General features: G+C 50.1%; 1 protein-coding gene and 1 long non-coding RNA gene across 5 annotated transcripts; one reads left to right on the top strand and one right to left on the bottom strand.

Moving 5' to 3' along the window:
• Positions 1-3,336: 3,336 nt before the first annotated feature.
• LOC307204426 lies at positions 3,337-5,835 on the bottom strand. Its single transcript, XR_013833688.1, has 2 exons — positions 5,600-5,835; positions 3,337-4,003 (listed from the first exon to the last, which is right to left on the bottom strand). It is a non-coding gene; the product is annotated as an uncharacterized lncRNA (long non-coding RNA).
• Positions 5,704-15,209, top strand: CD3E (CD3 epsilon subunit of T-cell receptor complex). 4 transcript variants are annotated; one of them, XM_079955984.1, is made up of 6 exons: positions 5,704-5,830; positions 9,866-9,992; positions 12,219-12,449; positions 13,211-13,381; positions 13,925-13,971; positions 14,254-15,209. In XM_079955984.1, the coding sequence occupies exons 2-6, from the start codon at positions 9,944-9,946 to the stop codon at positions 14,308-14,310; spliced, it is 555 nt and encodes a 184-aa protein (XP_079812110.1). In that variant the 5' UTR covers positions 5,704-5,830; positions 9,866-9,943; the 3' UTR covers positions 14,311-15,209. The 4 variants fall into 4 exon arrangements, with proteins under 4 accessions (XP_079812110.1, XP_079812108.1, XP_079812109.1 ...); XM_079955982.1 differs by lacking the exon at positions 5,704-5,830 and adding an exon at positions 5,967-6,034; XM_079955983.1 differs by lacking the exon at positions 5,704-5,830 and adding an exon at positions 8,718-8,825.
• The last annotated feature ends 986 nt before the right edge of the window (positions 15,210-16,195 follow it).

The following is a 16,195-nucleotide window of genomic DNA, read 5'->3' as shown; positions in this document are numbered from 1 at the left end:
CGGCGGGAAGTTAAATGGCGTTTCCGTGCACTGCTCTCGTTCGTCCCTTTACCTTTACCTTTTACCTTTTAAAGCCACCTAGATTGGAGCCATCACTGCCTGCTGTAGGAGAGGATTCCATAATTTAACTATGCCCTGCATGAAGAAGTCCTTTATTTTTTCTGTCCTGAAGTTCTAATGTTATGAGATGGAGGAGGAGGGAATCTCTGACCACTTTCTCCATGCCATCCATAATTTCAACACATCTATCATGTTTCCTCTTACTCAGAGGAGTTACCATTTCCCTGAATTTCTTCAGAGAGAAATGGCAGTGAAAGTTGCAGCATTCGGGACTTTTTAGTTTAATGTGCCCCAGATCAAACCTTGTTCCAGGGCACAGGGATGGTAGAAAATATGTGGAGAACGTTCTGAAAAGTGGCTGCCTTTTTTTTTTTCTAAGGGTGTGAGGGGGGAAATAGATATTGGGCACTCACTCAGAAGAAAAATGTCTTCTGAGGAATTTCAGCTCAGCCCTAGTGAATACCTTCCAACCTTAAGGCTGCTGGGATAAGAATTTAAAATGATTTGTTGCAAGTGATTAGTAAGAATAAGGATTTCAAGGAGTTCCAGGGCAGATGCCAAAATGAAAGACAGAGGCAGGGAGATCTTTGCTGGCGGGGTGGGCAGAGACAACAGGGAAGCCTTCACAATGACAAACTCTGAAGCCTAAGAAGCATGCATGTGTGTACTGAGGTGGGGGGGGGGGTACAGGGTCATTTCACACATGCTCAGAGGCTCTCTCTTCTGTTGCTGAGCCAAGCCCTGCCTTGCAAGCAGGTTCTGGTGCAGGCACCTGCTGATGTCTTATGCACCTTAGGCCAGGTCCAAATAACAGGCGACATGACCATGGGCACAGGGGCAGCCGAAGCAGCATGCAGCAGGGTTGTTTAGGGCAAAGCCCCCCACATCTGGCCTGCAAGCCCTTCCCCACTCCCAGCAAAGCTTCCCTGCCAGTCCGGCTGTTGTGCCTTTCAAGAGTGCAACAGAGAACTCTTGAGCATGGATCGTGGCACAGCGAGGCCTCCTTCTCTGGGGCTGTGGGAAGGGCATACAGCTGGGGTCAGGTCTCAACATGTAGCAACAGCAGCAAAGATTGCTGAACAGGTTCCTACTCTGGTGATGGGAAGATGGGAGGGAGCTGGGCTGGCTCCACAAAGGCACTTTGTGCTTTCTGGCCTGGCCGAAAGCTGATCCGACAGAAAAGGATGGATTGCATTTGAGCCAGTTTTCCCTTTGTCTGGCCTGAGAAGCAGCCTTCAGAGTCAGCCATCGCAACATGGATTGGGCAGTCAGCTCAGAGAACCACAGCAGCTACTTCTCAGGACTTCTGAGCCTCCAGTGCTCTGCACTCCCTTCTAAACATTCTCTAAATATCCCCTAAATATCCTCTAAATATGACCATGCAGTGTGTGCAGCAAGACTACTTAGGAACAAAATATCTTCCATTCATGTTATATTGATGTCACTTGGCTGCTGGGAGAGCTTTCCCCAGGGAGATCTTATTGACCCTCCCCCCAGATAATTTAATATCCTCTCTGCCTCTGCCCTCCTCCCCAGGTTGTTCTCTCTTGTCCTGTGGATCCTTTACAACAGAGAAGAAAGCACACAACCCAAATGAGCTGGATTCAAAGGCAAGAGGAAGCCACTGACAGGGGCATCAGAATAATTCTACACCAGATACAGCAGGCAAAACAGAACCCACAAAGTACAGCTGCCAGAAAGATGCCCCAAAGCATGGGTAGGCAAACTAAGGCCCAGGGGCCGAATCCAGCCCAATAACCTTCTAAATCTGGCTCACGGAAGGTCCAGGAATCAGCATGTTTTTACATGAGTAGAATGTGTCCTTTTATTTTAAAAAGGGTTATTTGTGAGGCATAGGAATTTGTTCATTTCCCCCCCAAAAAAATATAGTCTGGCCCCCCACAAGGTCTGAGGGACAGTGGACTGGCCCCCTGCTGAAAAAGTTTGCTGACCCCTGCCCCAAAGGGAAGAGGCCCACAAGGAGAAACTGAGCGCCACAGCCACACTCTCAGCTTCATTGACTGTGAACCCCAAAATTTGCAGTGCCAAAGTTTTGTAATAGTTTTGTAGCGTTCTGCGTAGCAAACCCCATGTTTTGCAGCAACCGAGCTCAAACTGGGGGGGTGTCATTGGTATCACCCCAAAACCCAACATAGTCTGGTTCACGTCAAACCGGTGCCAAAGTTTTGAAGAGCAAACCCCACATTTTGTAGGACCCCCCCCCAAACTGAGGAACTGATACTTCAAAGCAGGGTTCATATTTAACACCCCGAAACCCAACACGGTCCAATTTACTGCAAAATGTGGGGGGTCTGCAATGCAAAATGCTGCAAAACTATTACAAAACTTTGGCACCAGTTTGGAGATCCCAGATCTTGGGGTTCATAGTTAATGAAGCTCACTCTACAATTGTGATTCCTGGCAACTGGTGTTATTCAGAGGCATTTACTGCCTCAGGGGGTAGCATGCAGCCATTGTGACTAAGAGTCATTTGTGGCCTTAATATGCAATCCTAACTCTGCACCCACTGCTCAGTTTAGGAAAGACAGTCCTCCCTAGCAAAGCCCAAGCCATCTCCTATCCTATTTTTTCCCCTTATTTTTTTACTGTAATTTTACTGGTGTTAGCCACCCTGAGTCTGGCTCTGGCCGAGAAGGGTGGGGTATAAATAAAATTTATCATCATCATCATCACCCCTCCCATGGCTGGCTGGCTGGTGGCAGCAGTAAACACACCCAGGACACCCCAAAATTTGTTGATCCGGGACAAACAGCCACCTGCCAGAAATTCCCCGCAGACGTCACTTCCCCCTTTGAAATCCCAGGAAAATCCACAGCCCTATTCCCCATGAGGTGTAACCATCCTGGCCCTCAACACCGACCCACCCAGTCAAGACAAAGTCCCAGCTCTGACATTCAGTGAGCTTGTGAACATGCCAGAGTCACAAGAAGCAAACACTCATCTGCATGTTATTATAGAGAGCTCTTGGCTACTGTATGAATATCACCGCAAAGGGGGAGAACTGCATTGGGCTGCTTTTCTGGCACTTGGAACCCCAACCCTTGGTTCTGGCTCCCCACAACTACTGCTGCACCCAGGCATGGCACATGCACAGGGCTGCAATGCTTCCATGTTAGTATGAAACATGCAGTACGCACAGAAGCCTGTGATTCTCACATGCAATCCTGACACTCACAATGATCGCTTGATGTTGAGGCCCAGATGCCCTCTCAAGCTGGTCACCCCAAGAATTTGCACAGACGAAACAGAGAGACAAACAGTTAGCAAGTTTTATTCTACTGTAAACAACACACTAACACAAGGCTGCATTGGAAGAGTTTGAAACCACTGTTATGCGTTTCTCAAGGTCCGCTAGCTTGCTTTTGAGCTCCCTGTTTTCTTTATGTACTTGTTGTAAATGCTTTCCTTGTATCTGGTTCTTCCTCTCCAAGGAGGTAATGCTGCCTTGGAGAGTATCAACCTTGGCCACCATCTCTTCTAATTGTTTCATCAGTTTAGCCATTTCTTTGGTGGTTTCGTTAACTTTCTGGTCAACGTCTTCTGGGTCCTGTTGTGGTTGTATTGTGTGACTGTTTCCTGGGGCCATGGTGGTCTCTGTGATTTCGGTATCCCCCTTGGTTGTGGCCATTTTGGCTTTCCCGTCAATCCCTCTTTCGGGTTGTGTGGTGTGGCTTTTGGCGGTAGGGGTGGGGTTCTGCAGGTCTCTTGCTGTTGTGTCTTGCTTTCACCTTACGTACCCCTCGCTGTTGTGTCTGGGCTGTGGGTCTTAAATGTTGCAATCGTTGATTTTGCTGAGCCTCTTTCCTTTTACTATGCCCTTGTTTCGCTCTTGCTTCCCTAAGGACAGCTGACCTCCCAGGAGCAGGTTGGTTGGTTCAAGGGCTTCTCTCGGACCGCAGTGGCTGAGTGGTGGCAGAATGCCCTGGAGGCAGAATGATGGACAGACAAACAAGGACGAACAATCAGACAGAGGGACAAACGTGCAAGCATACAAGAGACAAGTAAAAATGTACAGGGCAGAGCCACAGCTGGGTGATCTTGCGCCCCTGGCAGAACCATCCAGATTGTGGCCCCTAGCCACGGACAAATTAGCTCTTCTTTCCGCCTCTCCTCCACCCATTCAATTCACCCTCTATTAAAAACCTTTTCTTATGATGCAATAAACAATATTTTTATTTACAGATATATTTATGGACATATTTTAAGCTGATTTTGCAAAAAAAAAAAAAACCCAAACCCTCACCTGCACCCCTGGTGGGGGCTTACTTCACCACCCCCTAGCTATTGCCCTGCTACAGGGGGAAGGAGAAGAGAGGGAAGAGACGGGTGGTGGTAGGGGATTGTGTGTGTGTAAAATATTGAAGTAAGAAGAAAAATGAAGATGTGCAAATAAAAAGTATAAGGATAAGGATAAGAATTTAAAGATGAAGGTCAAAAATCAAGGTAGAGAGTTAAGTTTAAAAATGGAAAGTGAAGTTAAAAATTTAAAGTCGAAAATCAAAAATCAGAATGAAGATTCAAGGTAAAATGTGAAATAAAAAACACATATACCCATCCAAAAGAATGGAGGGGGGGGGAGCGAAAGTTACAAATTTAAGAACTGTTTGGCCTCCCTGGCTCAGAGTCCTGGTTTATTCTGCTACGCAGCTAACATCTTTTTCCCTGGTCTCCCTGGTGCGGTGGGAAGGGTGGGGAATGCAAATAGTAATAATAATAATAATAGTGATAAAATTAATAAGAAAAGAAGAAAAAGGGGGGAAAGGAGAAAGCAATGGTAATAGTAGTAGTAGTAACTTTTTAAAAAATTTAAAAAGGTGGAGGGGTAATGATTAAGGAATAAACGTAAGAGTAGAGTAAAAATAAGGTAAACTGATAAAAAGGAAGGGGGGGATTGCCCTTTTTAAAAACATTTTTTTAAAAAATTATCTGTTTGTTTGTTTATTTCTGAAAGTCTCCGTTGGGGCGCACCAACCTGAGGGTGGTTTTTGCAGCGTTTGGGAACTCACGAGGCTTGGGGATCGGTAGCGTCCGCAGGAGGGAGCCTTTGTCGGCTCAGGCCTCCGCCGTGGGCGCCACCGTTCTCCGTCTCCTCCACGCTCACCCAGTCCAAAGCGGACCGGCTGGGCTTGGGGGGGGGGGCGACCCGCGATAGCGGGCTCCGCAGACCCAGCTGGCCGAGGGTCAAAGCGACAGCAGTGGTTTCAGGGAGGCAGCGCCAGAAGGCGCCGCGCTCCTTCTCCTGCGCCTCGCGGTCCCGGCTCTCCGGTGGCGAAATCGCTGCGTCCGTCTCTCCAAAATGCGGCTAGAGTCTCTGGCGACTCGGGACCCGGGTCTGAACCTGGGTCTCCCCTTTGTTGGACGTCGGGGGGGGGGGCCGAGATCCGGGGCCGGAGCGAAACGTGGGGATGATCTCCCCGCTTCTCCTCTCCTCCCGTGTTTTGCTTCGGGGTCTGCTCTAAAGCAGAGCGCATGGCTGGGCTCCCTCCCTGCCTCTCCCGGCGTTCAGCTGCTCCCCTACCTCCCCTTCTGCCTTTGAAGCTTGGATGGGGCTTCACCTTTTCTCCAGCCCGTCGGTTTAGGGTCTCCTCCGTGTGGTTCCGAACTCCTACGTCTGCATCAGCCCTGGGTGGCCTGGGAGAGATGGCTCCCCCTAATTCGCCATCTTTCCCGGAAGTCCAACCACTGCAAAGAGTTATCGCTCATTCTAAAGCATTCCCGGGAGGAACACAAAGGGAAATTAGGAGATGTGGTCAGGCAAAACAAAACAAAAAAAGGGGGGGGGGGTTTGGCTGGGAGGAGGGAATTTGGCTGGAGTGCTGAAAGGGTTACTTGCTCTAGGAAGAGAAGGGGAGGTTTGCAGAGGAGGAAGGGGGTTGGGTAAGGGAAGGTTTGGGGGCAAGAATCGGAAGAAAGCAACTGGAAGCGTTTGGGGCATGGAGGTTTTTAAGCAGAGGTTTGGGTGGCCATCTGTCATGGATGCTTTAGCTGAGATCCCTGCACCGCAGGGGGTTGGACTAGATGATCCATGGGTATCCCACCCGATGGGGCTGAAACCTGAATACAGGGGAAGAAGGGAGAGAGTGAGGGGTTTGCCTGCTGATGGGCTTGCCAGGGAAGAGAGAGGGAAGCGAGCCTGAACACCTGCAAGTATTTATTTGAGGATTTTTAGTATTTGATTCCTAGCTGGGAAAGGCACCAGCTTTTATGCCCAAGTTGAGCTCAAAATAATAGGAATAGTTATGTCTTTCCGGCATTGTATGCAGACTCTCCAAGTGTCCCTATTTTCCAGGGATGTCCCTGATTTAGAGAAGACATCCCGGTTTCTGATTTCATCCTGGAATGCCCCACTTTTCCTTAGGATGCCCCTATTTTCATTGCAGAAATGTTGGAGGGTATGATAAGATGTCTCTATTTTTAATTGGAGAAATGTTGGAGGGTATGGAGTTATCCAACCCCTGAACCATCTGAAGGCAATCCCCGTATAGGGAAGGTTTTTTATTGTTCAATGTTCTATTATGTTTTTATATACATGTTGGAAGCTGCCCAGAGTGGCCGGGGCAATCCAGTACGATGTGTGGGGTATAAATAGTAAAATTATCGTTATGGAATGGGACGTCCCTATTTTCATTGGAGAAATGTTGGAAGGTATGGTGTATGGGTGTTTAAAAGTTTTCAAATGGTGCCAACCAGGAAGAGTTTGAGAAATGGGTTCTAAAAGTGCATCTCCGTTCCTCTTTTCAGCTGAGTACCTAAAGGGAAATAAATTGGCATATTTGGGGAGATCTACTGGAAAGAGCCTCAGGCAATTAAAACTACTTGATTAGTAGATGGGGGAAGGAGAGGGAAAGGGAAAGAAGAGGCATTTGTTTAACCCATCTTGGTTTAAAACTTCCAGAAAGAATCTGTGTTATTTTGTTTTTAAATTTACAAATGATAAGGGAGGCTGGCAGAGATTTACATTGAGAAGACGGTGGTCAATGGACTTGCCAAGAGGTGTTGCAATGAAGCTTGCTTGAACATGCCAGCTGGCCTTCCAGTGATGGAGGCTCTTCTTCTGCCTCTCCAAGCCAAAACCAAACTTCCCTTCTTAGGAACAGGATGCCATTGCAAAATCTGGTGCCTGTGTTTGGGGGTGATTCACAACAATGCAGTTGCTTCCCCTGCATCCCCATGTATTCACATGCTTCCCTGGAAGAGGTGACAGCCATCCCATACGTAGACATCTCCCCAGAAGGGGGGCATGGGGGATCAGTGCCTCCCCAACAACACACACCCCACTTGCCTCCCATTTCAGAACTCCTGTCATTAACATATGCTGTTATTTTTCCAGGTAATGGAGTTCCCTTACCTTTTAAAAAACAAATAATTGTGTGTGTGTTTTGTTCAGGGGGGAAGGGGGAGGGGCTGGAATGGATATACACCCAATGCCTGAGCCAAAAATTCACCTACATCTGTAATCAATAAAGTTGTGGCTATTTCTAATCCAGATCATTGTGTGCTTGAATTTATAAATCACACTTTACATTTAGCCAGGGACCGGGGGGGGGGCACTGTGACTGGGCCTGCGTTATAAGAATTCTAAGGACTCAAACATAGAATAGATGTTCATAAATGTACCAGGCAAAGACATACATAAGCATATAAACCATGGGTATGCAAATTAAGGCCCGGGGGCCAGATCTGGCCCAATCGCCGCCTCAATCTGGGATTGTCCGGGAATCAGCATGTTTTTACATGAGTAGAATCTGTGCTTTTATTTAAAATGCATCTCTGGGTTATTTGTGGGGCATAGGAATTTGTTTGTTTCCCCCCAAAAAAAAAATATAGTCCGGCCCCCCACAAGGTCTGAGGGACAGTGGACCGGCCCCCTGCTGAAAAAGTTTGCTGACCCCTGTTAAAACCATGTGTCTAAAATAGTACAGGAGAGCAATTCTGAAACCATTTTGGGTCTCCCAAATTGACCTCAAATATTTCTCTGCGAGGAGGAAGGAAATGGGCAAAGCTTTCCAATTGTCTTTGGAGTTTCCAATTGTCTTTTTACACCTCCCTGCAAATACAGTCTGTTAAGCTGAGCAAACTATCAATATCCGTAAGAGATTCAGGAACTAAAGCATTTTCCATTTCAAAGGAATGACCAGGCCACCCAGAAAAGGCAATCAAGTAAGTCATTATCAGGAATCCTGGCAGGAGAGAAGCAATCCTCTCAGATTTCTGCTGGAGACCACCTCCTTCTGTGATGGAGTATATATGATGTTTTTGGGGGTGGTCTTGGGCTAGAGGGTGGGCAATTTCAAAAGTTTATAGGGGCTTGCGCACCATTGTTCTGGGTATCTCCTACCTTCTTGCTAGGAGGGGAAGGAACTGTTGCAACAGAAAAATAAAGATCTGCCTTGCTTTCTATGGATCTTGCCTCCATCCATTAATCTCTGACTGATCATGGACTGATCAGTCCCTTGGGGAGTTGGGAAGCAAAAGCCAAACCCCCTGTTTTTTCTATAACACCTGCAATAAATAAACAAACCTTGGGGTGAGTTCCCCCACCTTTTTTCCAGAAAAAAAGCACTGGCAAAAAAATCCCCACATTTTGACAGTTTTATCTTATGTTTTTATCTTATGTTATCTTATGTTTTGTTCTCTTTTTTTTTGCAAGATCACACACCACAAGAGGTTCTCCTGCAGCCCTCTCAGCAACAGCCCTACAGGCTCTGCTGCTGAACTACAACTCCCAACATCCCTTGCAGCAGGTATTGCCCCACAGGTTTAGACGTGCAATCCAGCCACAGCTAAAGGACTCTAAACTCACACAGAGGCCAACAGCTACTGCAACAGATGGACTCAGCCCAGGGCAGGGAGGCCCCCAACAGAATCCTTGGGGTGAGGGCAAGGAACACCCAACCCAGGGGGCAAGGAGGATAGCTGGACACAATATGGATAACAGGGAGGCGTTGCCACAGAGTGGGTGCCAAAGCCTATAAGGGGCTGTCAAAAGGGGATCTCCCATTGCCACAGAAGTGGCAGGTCCTACAATCACAATTCCAGCCATGTAACAGGGACCCCCCCCCCGCCAAGGGTCTCCTGGGGAAACGGCTAAGGCCCAGGGGTAGGGAGGGTATTGCAGCTATTGGTGAGGGATAGCATTTTGTGTGCTCTGCCTTCCTATCCCCACTTGTGTTCACAATCCTACCTATAAATCAGAGTCCAAAGGGCTCTGTGGTTTGATGGGAGCTCAAATGAGGAAACTGGCATGTATCTGGAGAGCCCACAGAAACTCAATGGGTGATGCAACCCTACTGAAGACGAGACCCACTGGAATTAATTGGAAAGGCTGGCTTGGGCTCATACATTTCCCTGCGTCTGCTCTGAGTCGTTGGCGACATCCTGATATTTCTAGCACGATGCAGCAGGCTGACTTGAGGAAACTGAGGCAGGGCTTGCACTAGCCTCAGAGGAGACCTTGGGCCAGAGTTCGCTTGGGGCTGCTTTCTGTTCTGTCCTTGTCCCAAAGTCCTCCTTTTCCTCCACAGTCGGCAGCCTTTTGTGCTCCATGTCAGGAGAGCTGTAGTAGGGCAGCCTCTGCTGCACCAGCAGCAGCAGCAGCCCCCGCCCTTTACGCTTCTGCACTTCCTGGCAGGGCTTGTGTGTCGCAGACACTTCAAGCTGCTCCGAGGATGTTGCAGTGGAAACTCTGAGTGTCTTCAGTCTCTCTTTGCTGAAAGACTTGCCAAGACTCCTACTCAGTGATTCCAGGACACCCCAAAAACATACCTTCCCTTTCCCTTTACAGGAGTAAACAAGGTGGCACAAATTGGATGGGAGAAGTCTAATTAAGCAAGAGCCAGGAGATAGCTGGAAACGGAGAAGGATGCACTTGGGAGTCTGTCTCGCAGCCTTGGGTCTTGTCCTCCCTTTGTGTAAGTACACCTGGCTTGTTCTGGTGGGAGGGCTGGATTGGGTGGGAGGACATCAGAAGGACACATATCACCTTGCTGGGTCAAAAGGGCCCTCCAAGGTCCATCTAGGCCTTGGTTCCTAGTGGTGGCCACCAAAGGGAACCTGGAAGCCCACAAACTGGGCACGAAGGCAATGCCCTCCTTTGCTACCATGGGGGCCCATTTGGGTTACATCAGAGCAGCCAGTCCAAGAGTTTGCCCCTCGCTGATGATGCTGAAACAGGCTCTCCTAACACCACAGGAAATTCCAGGACCATTGCTGTGGTGCAGTGGATCGGTGCATCTGAATATCAACCAGAACATTGGTGGTTGGAGCCCACCCAAGAATGGCTGTGGGCAGGATCCCTACGTTGCAAAGAGTTGAACTAGATAACCGTAGGGGTCCCATCCTGCTCTACAGTTCTGTGATTCTATACATGCAGCCAGGGGGCTGCAGGGACAAGCAGGTAACCTGGAACTCATTTAAAGCGAGGGTTTGGTCGCACCTCTGCAGATGCTGCAGGAGCCATTGTGCCAAAGGGCCTTGAAGAACAGCACTTTAAAGGGGCTGAGCAGGAGGATCACAGGTTTTGGGATGACGTCCTCCCCTCCTCCTCCTCTATGCTTCAGCCAGCTCTGTTGAGGGCACTAGGGAGGAGACCTCGTAGACTGTGCCAGGGCTGCCTGCAGGCGGCTTCCAAGTGTTTCTAGCCATAGGTGGTTTGGGGCTTAAATTATGCCAGGAAAAGGACACAGGCACTGGGTGAACCGGGAAATGTCCCCATCCCCATCAAGCTCAAGAGCATGTTTACATGGATCAGGCTATCCCTGGGCAGGTGAGGCCCTCAATCGTTTGAAAACCAACCCAGCAGTAGCAGCAGATCTGGATTCCTCACAGCTTCCTTGCAGACACTAATCCTGGGGATCTTAACTTCCACATTTCTCTTGCACAGCTTGCCCCCCACCTTGGCCCTGCTGCAGATTGGGGCTAGGCCCCCACCCACATACCTAACACAGACCCCCCCCTCCAAGTAGTTGTCCCTATTTTCCAGTCCCAGATTTAGAGAAACAATTCCAGTTTCTGATTTGATCCCAGAATGTCCAGCTTTCCCCTTAAAGGTAAAGGGACCCCTGACTGTGAGGTCCAGTCGCGGACGACTCTGGGGTTGCGGTACTCATCTCGCTTTACTGGCTGAGGGAGTCAGTGTACAGCTTCCAGGTCATGTGGCCAGCATGACTAAGCCACTTCTGGCGAACCAGAGCAGCGCACGGAAACACTGTTTACCTTCCCGCCAGAGCGTTACCTCTTTATCTACTTGCACTTTGACGTGCTTTCAAACTGCTAGGTTGGCAGGAGCAGGGACTGAGCAATGGGAGCTCACCCAGTCGCAGGGATTTGAACTGTCAGCCTTCTGACCGGCAAGCCCTAGACTCTGTGGTTTAGACCACAGCACCACCCGCAATGCCCCTGTTTTCACTGGAGAAATGTTGGAGTGTATGGAGTTATGCGATCACCAAGTCAAGGAGATACATAACTATACAACCTTTAGAAGACATGTGAAGGCAGTCCTGTATAGGGAAGGGTTTTTTAAAAAAATGTTTGATGTTTTATTATGTTTGATATATGTTGGAAGCTGTCCAGAGTGGCTGTGGCAACCCAGTCAAATGGGCAGGGTAGAGATAATAACAATAATAGAATAGATGTCCCTTTTTTCATTGGAGAAATGTTGGAAGGTATGCTAACTAGAGGGGAGGGGGAGTTGTGCTTGTTTCCATAATTTATATCCCGCAGCTTCAACATAATTTCTGCTGCTAAATGTTCTAATTCAAAACTATATGAAACAAAACATCCTAACCGATGTTCCTGACTAAAACAGCTGTGGTCGGTTCAAATAAAAACTCCTCTGAGTTAAAAGCATGAGTCTTAGCATCTCTTAAATGCCCTGGGAGAAGCTGTTGCTACTTTCCCCTCAGCTCTGCTCCCCCCACTACGTTCCACATGGAGGGTGCCCCCCCCCACTGCCCTTGACATGAGAGGTCCTGAAACATAGAGAATCAAAGGTTTCTAAAGGCCTTGGACAAGGCTTTTCTGAGGGGCTGGTGAATGAAATCAGAGCTCTTTCTCAGCCAGAGGCACCAAGGAAAGGGCAGAATGGAGACCTTTTCGCCCTAGCCTCGTGGTCACTTGTCTTTTCTTCTGTTCTCCAGCCTCATCCTCTGAATCACACAAAGTGGGCATCTCTGGGCGCCGCGTGACTGTCACTTGCCCTCTACAAAATGCCAATTGGAAATTGGTCAGTAAAAAGAATGGAAATTATAATGTCACCGAAGAAAATGAAATCTTGACCATTGAAGCCATGAACAACATGGAAGTGGTCAAGGGTGACTTCACCTGTCAGAATGGCACGGCATCCCGCAAGATTTACCTGCAAATCAAAGGTCAGTGCTCAAGTTTGAGGTTCTAGGGCTAGAAATCCTCTGCCTTCTTCAGGCGAGAGCTACTGTGAGGGATGACTATGCTCCACCCCCCAGTATGCCTCTGAATAATACCAGTTGGTGGAATCGAAAGGGGGAAGAGAGAAGAGTGCCGTCCCGCTCTTGCCCTGCTCGTGGGCTTTGTTTTGGGGCATCTCATTGGCTGCTGTGAGACTGGGCTAGCTGGGCCACCTTTGGCTTGACCCAGCTGCAGGGCTCCTCTGATGTGGGAGGTGGAGGGATCCAAGGGAGCCGCAAAGAGCTTCTCCTCCTCCTGTGCCAGAAGCAAAGTCTGGGGTATCCATTCCCTGACCTTGCAAACAAAGCCTGCCTGCCCCTAGCAGACTTGGATAAAACTGGAGGAGACAGCTGCCCCACCCCAGTGAGATCTTTCTCCAGAGCCAGATTGTGCCAGGTCATCCCAATGTATTTTGCTGCCTGCAGTGAAGGACAAGACAAATCCCGCCCACCCCCTTGTATGTGTAGTAGCATCTAGAGGCTGGAGGACAGCTCTATGCAGAGGCGCACAAGAGAGCTTCCTCGCATGATGGCTCAGCACTACCAGGCTGCCCAATCCACCAGGGGATGCAACATTTTACCCACCAGGTGCCAGCAACCCATGCTATGCCACTGGCTCAGTGCACCAACCCCTTCCTTGCCCCATGCTGCCTAATAGTAGGGCTGCCCCAGTTTCCATGGCTTGACTCTCTTGCTCTCCTGGGCAGCCTGTGATGACTGTGTGGACCTGAGCATCGGGCTCGTGGCCGGCATCGTCGTTGCTGACCTTCTCATTACCCTGGGGATCATGTTCCTGGTCTACTACTGCAGCAGCAAGAAGCCTGCCACCAGCTTTGGTGGGGGGGCCGCAGGGGGAGGCGCCCGCGGACGGACACGAGGTGAGTACTCTTGCGGTACCCCAGGGCTCTCCACAGGGGTGCCTTTGGCTTCCTCCGTTGTCCCACAGAGAAAATTGGAAGTCATCTATGCTGGGGTTGGATTGGTAAATGAATGCCGAGCATATATGGCTCCCATCTGGAGCTGGAGGCGGGGAGGGTTGCAGATCTGGTGGCAAGGGTGGGTTCTGGTACACCCACAGCTTAAGAATTTGGGGGACCTGAAGGCTCCTCTGGCATGGGATCAGCTGGTTCAGGACTTGCTTCAAGGGGTGAAGTGGAGGAGAAACCAGCTGGTTGGCTGGCTAGACCCCAGCAGGGATCCTGATTGGCCCAGCCCAGAAGTCATAACAGCAGCAGTTGCTCTGGGGTGGGATGGGGGGACTTTATAGCCCCATAGTTCTGACACAAAGTATTTCAGCTAAAGCACCCAGGAGTTCCTTGTATGTGCGGACAGGGGCTGATGTCCCACACTTAACTGCCCTGCAATAACCACCTCCAATTCTTGGCTGTGCTAACAAATACCCACTTTGCATTGTCTTCCAGGCCAAAAGGTGGACCGCCCCCCACCTGTCCCAAACCCAGACTATGAGGTAAGCACAGCAGAGGGTGGCTGCCAGGGGCCGGGAGGGAGAGTCTATGGAGGGCGGCCAAAGAACCTGGAGCCTGAACGCCATCAGCACTGGGAGGGCCAAGGGCTAGACTGGGCACACCTGGCAGGAAGGCCCTGCAGCCCTCTGCGGGCAGCTGCTTGCTCACCTGAGGCAATCAGGCCCTGCTTGCTGGTGATCCCCATGGCCTCTCCAGGGGGAGACAGAAATGGCTCCATCACAGAAGGACCCTTGGTGAGTAACCTCTCCTCTTTATTCCAACAGCCCATCCGGAAAGGCCAGCGGGAGGTGTATGCTGGGCTGGAGCCCAGGGCCTTCTGAGACATACCACAGTCTCTGGCCACGAAACTGCATTGTTGCTGACTGCTGGTGGCACCGCCGTCTCCCTTTGCCACGAGCAGCTTCCCTTGGTGGCAGGTGGGTCGCCTCACACCTCTCCCTGAGTCTCACAGCCTGGAAAACCATCCTCCTTCTCTGCAGCTCAGTCCACTCCCTTCAATGGGTCCAAGTGCACCTCTGATGGGGTCCTTCCCAGCTCCTCGATGGCCCAGTAGAAGAGCCTCCTTCTGTGTCAGATAAGCGTCGTATCCAAGTCATGCCTGGAGCAACTTCAGCCCTGCACTGCAGAGAGGGATGTCGGGCACAGAGACCTGGGACAAGTCACAGGGACTGGGAAGGGTGCTATGGGCTTAGGGTCATAGGCCCACCTGGGCTTGCACTGTGAATGGTGTTCCAACCCTAAGCCAGCTCAGATTCTCCCAATTCCTCTTCTCCAGCCACACACCTGGGCAGGAGCTGGTTGCTGGGTTATGCAGGTGGGGGGGGGGGGGAGAAATGCTGGGCAGAGAGTCTTGTCCCATTTCTGGAACCTTAACTATGGGGGCTGATAGAAGTCAAGCCCTGTTCTAAAGCATCTCCCCTTTGTTCATTCATCAGTCCTGGGCCTTCTCCACCACATCAGCCCACCTTTAAGCCCCTTTGTGGTTTGGTCCCCACCCCACCCCCAAAAAATGCTCCTGTGACCCAGGGAGAACGGTCGGTCCTGATTAAATAATCTCAGCTGACTTCTCTGCTGCCCTTCTCTCACCCAGCCATGCTGTGTTTGGGCATCACAGCAGATGCGCTGACCTCTTGGGGGACAGAATTGTATGTATTTTGTTTTGGTTGTGTTTGCAGGGAATTCTAATAAAGTGCCTTCCAGGCCAGCGTGCTGCATCACACTGGCTCTCTTTCTTTAATGGGTTGGTATGTTCTTTGCTAAGGGGGATCGGAAGGTCGGCGGTTCGAATCCCCACAACGGGGTGAGCTCCCGTTGCTCGGTCCCAGCTCCTGCCAACCTAGCAGTTCGAAAGCACGTCAAAGTGCAAGTAGATAAATAGGTACCACTCCGGCTGGAAGGTAAACGGCGTTTCCATGCGCTGCTCTGGTTTGCCAGAAGTGACTTAGTCATGCTGGCCACAGGACCCGGAAGCTGTACACTGGCTCCCTTGGCCAGTAAAGCGAGATGAGCGCCGCAACCCCAGAGTCGTCCGCGACTGGACCTAATGGTCAGGGGTCCCTTTACCTTTTTATGTTCTTTGCTGGGAAATCCTGATGACTTTGTAACTAACAGGGGACTCAAGAAAATTTACGGATGTAGCATAATGGGAAAAGGCAGGGCAGAAAAGGCAGGGATTACTGGTTATGCCCGGGGTGGGAAGACTTTAAAGCTGTCAGGAAGACAGGTGAGGAAGATACGCTAGTCAGAGCGGCGGCAGCAGAAGGCAGGACTGCATTAATGCCATGGGCCAGAAACTCTGGCTGAGTAGCCCCTCAGCACCCTCTTGGGAGCCCCTCAATTCTCTCTGCTGCCCAGGGACTGCTTGATGGGGAAGGGCAAGTAGCAAACACTCATTCCCTCGCCCCAAAGGAAGTGGCAGTTGCGGGAAGAGCTGTGGTCCCACGTAAGAGCGCTCAGCACTCAGCTACCACGGCACTTGTTCCGCAGGATGTGGTCAAGGCAAGCGCAGCTGCGTTTTCAAGAAAGGCGAAAAACAGCTCCCACGTGCAAAAGGCATGTGAGTCAACGTCCAATGTGTGTCTGCGCCTTTGTGCAAGTTGCTGACTTCGTGTGGAGCTTCAACTCTCAGAGCAAACTACCGATCTTCCTTCAAAACACATTCAGCCACACACCACTCGAAAGACTGCAATTTGTTTTCAGTAAAAT

The sequence above is a fragment of the Podarcis cretensis genome, assembly GCF_951804945.1.
Source record: "Podarcis cretensis genome assembly, chromosome: 15".
NCBI lineage: Eukaryota > Metazoa > Chordata > Lepidosauria > Squamata > Lacertidae > Podarcis > Podarcis cretensis.
Note: the sequence above shows the minus strand (reverse complement) of the source record. Positions and strands in the feature narration are given on the sequence as shown.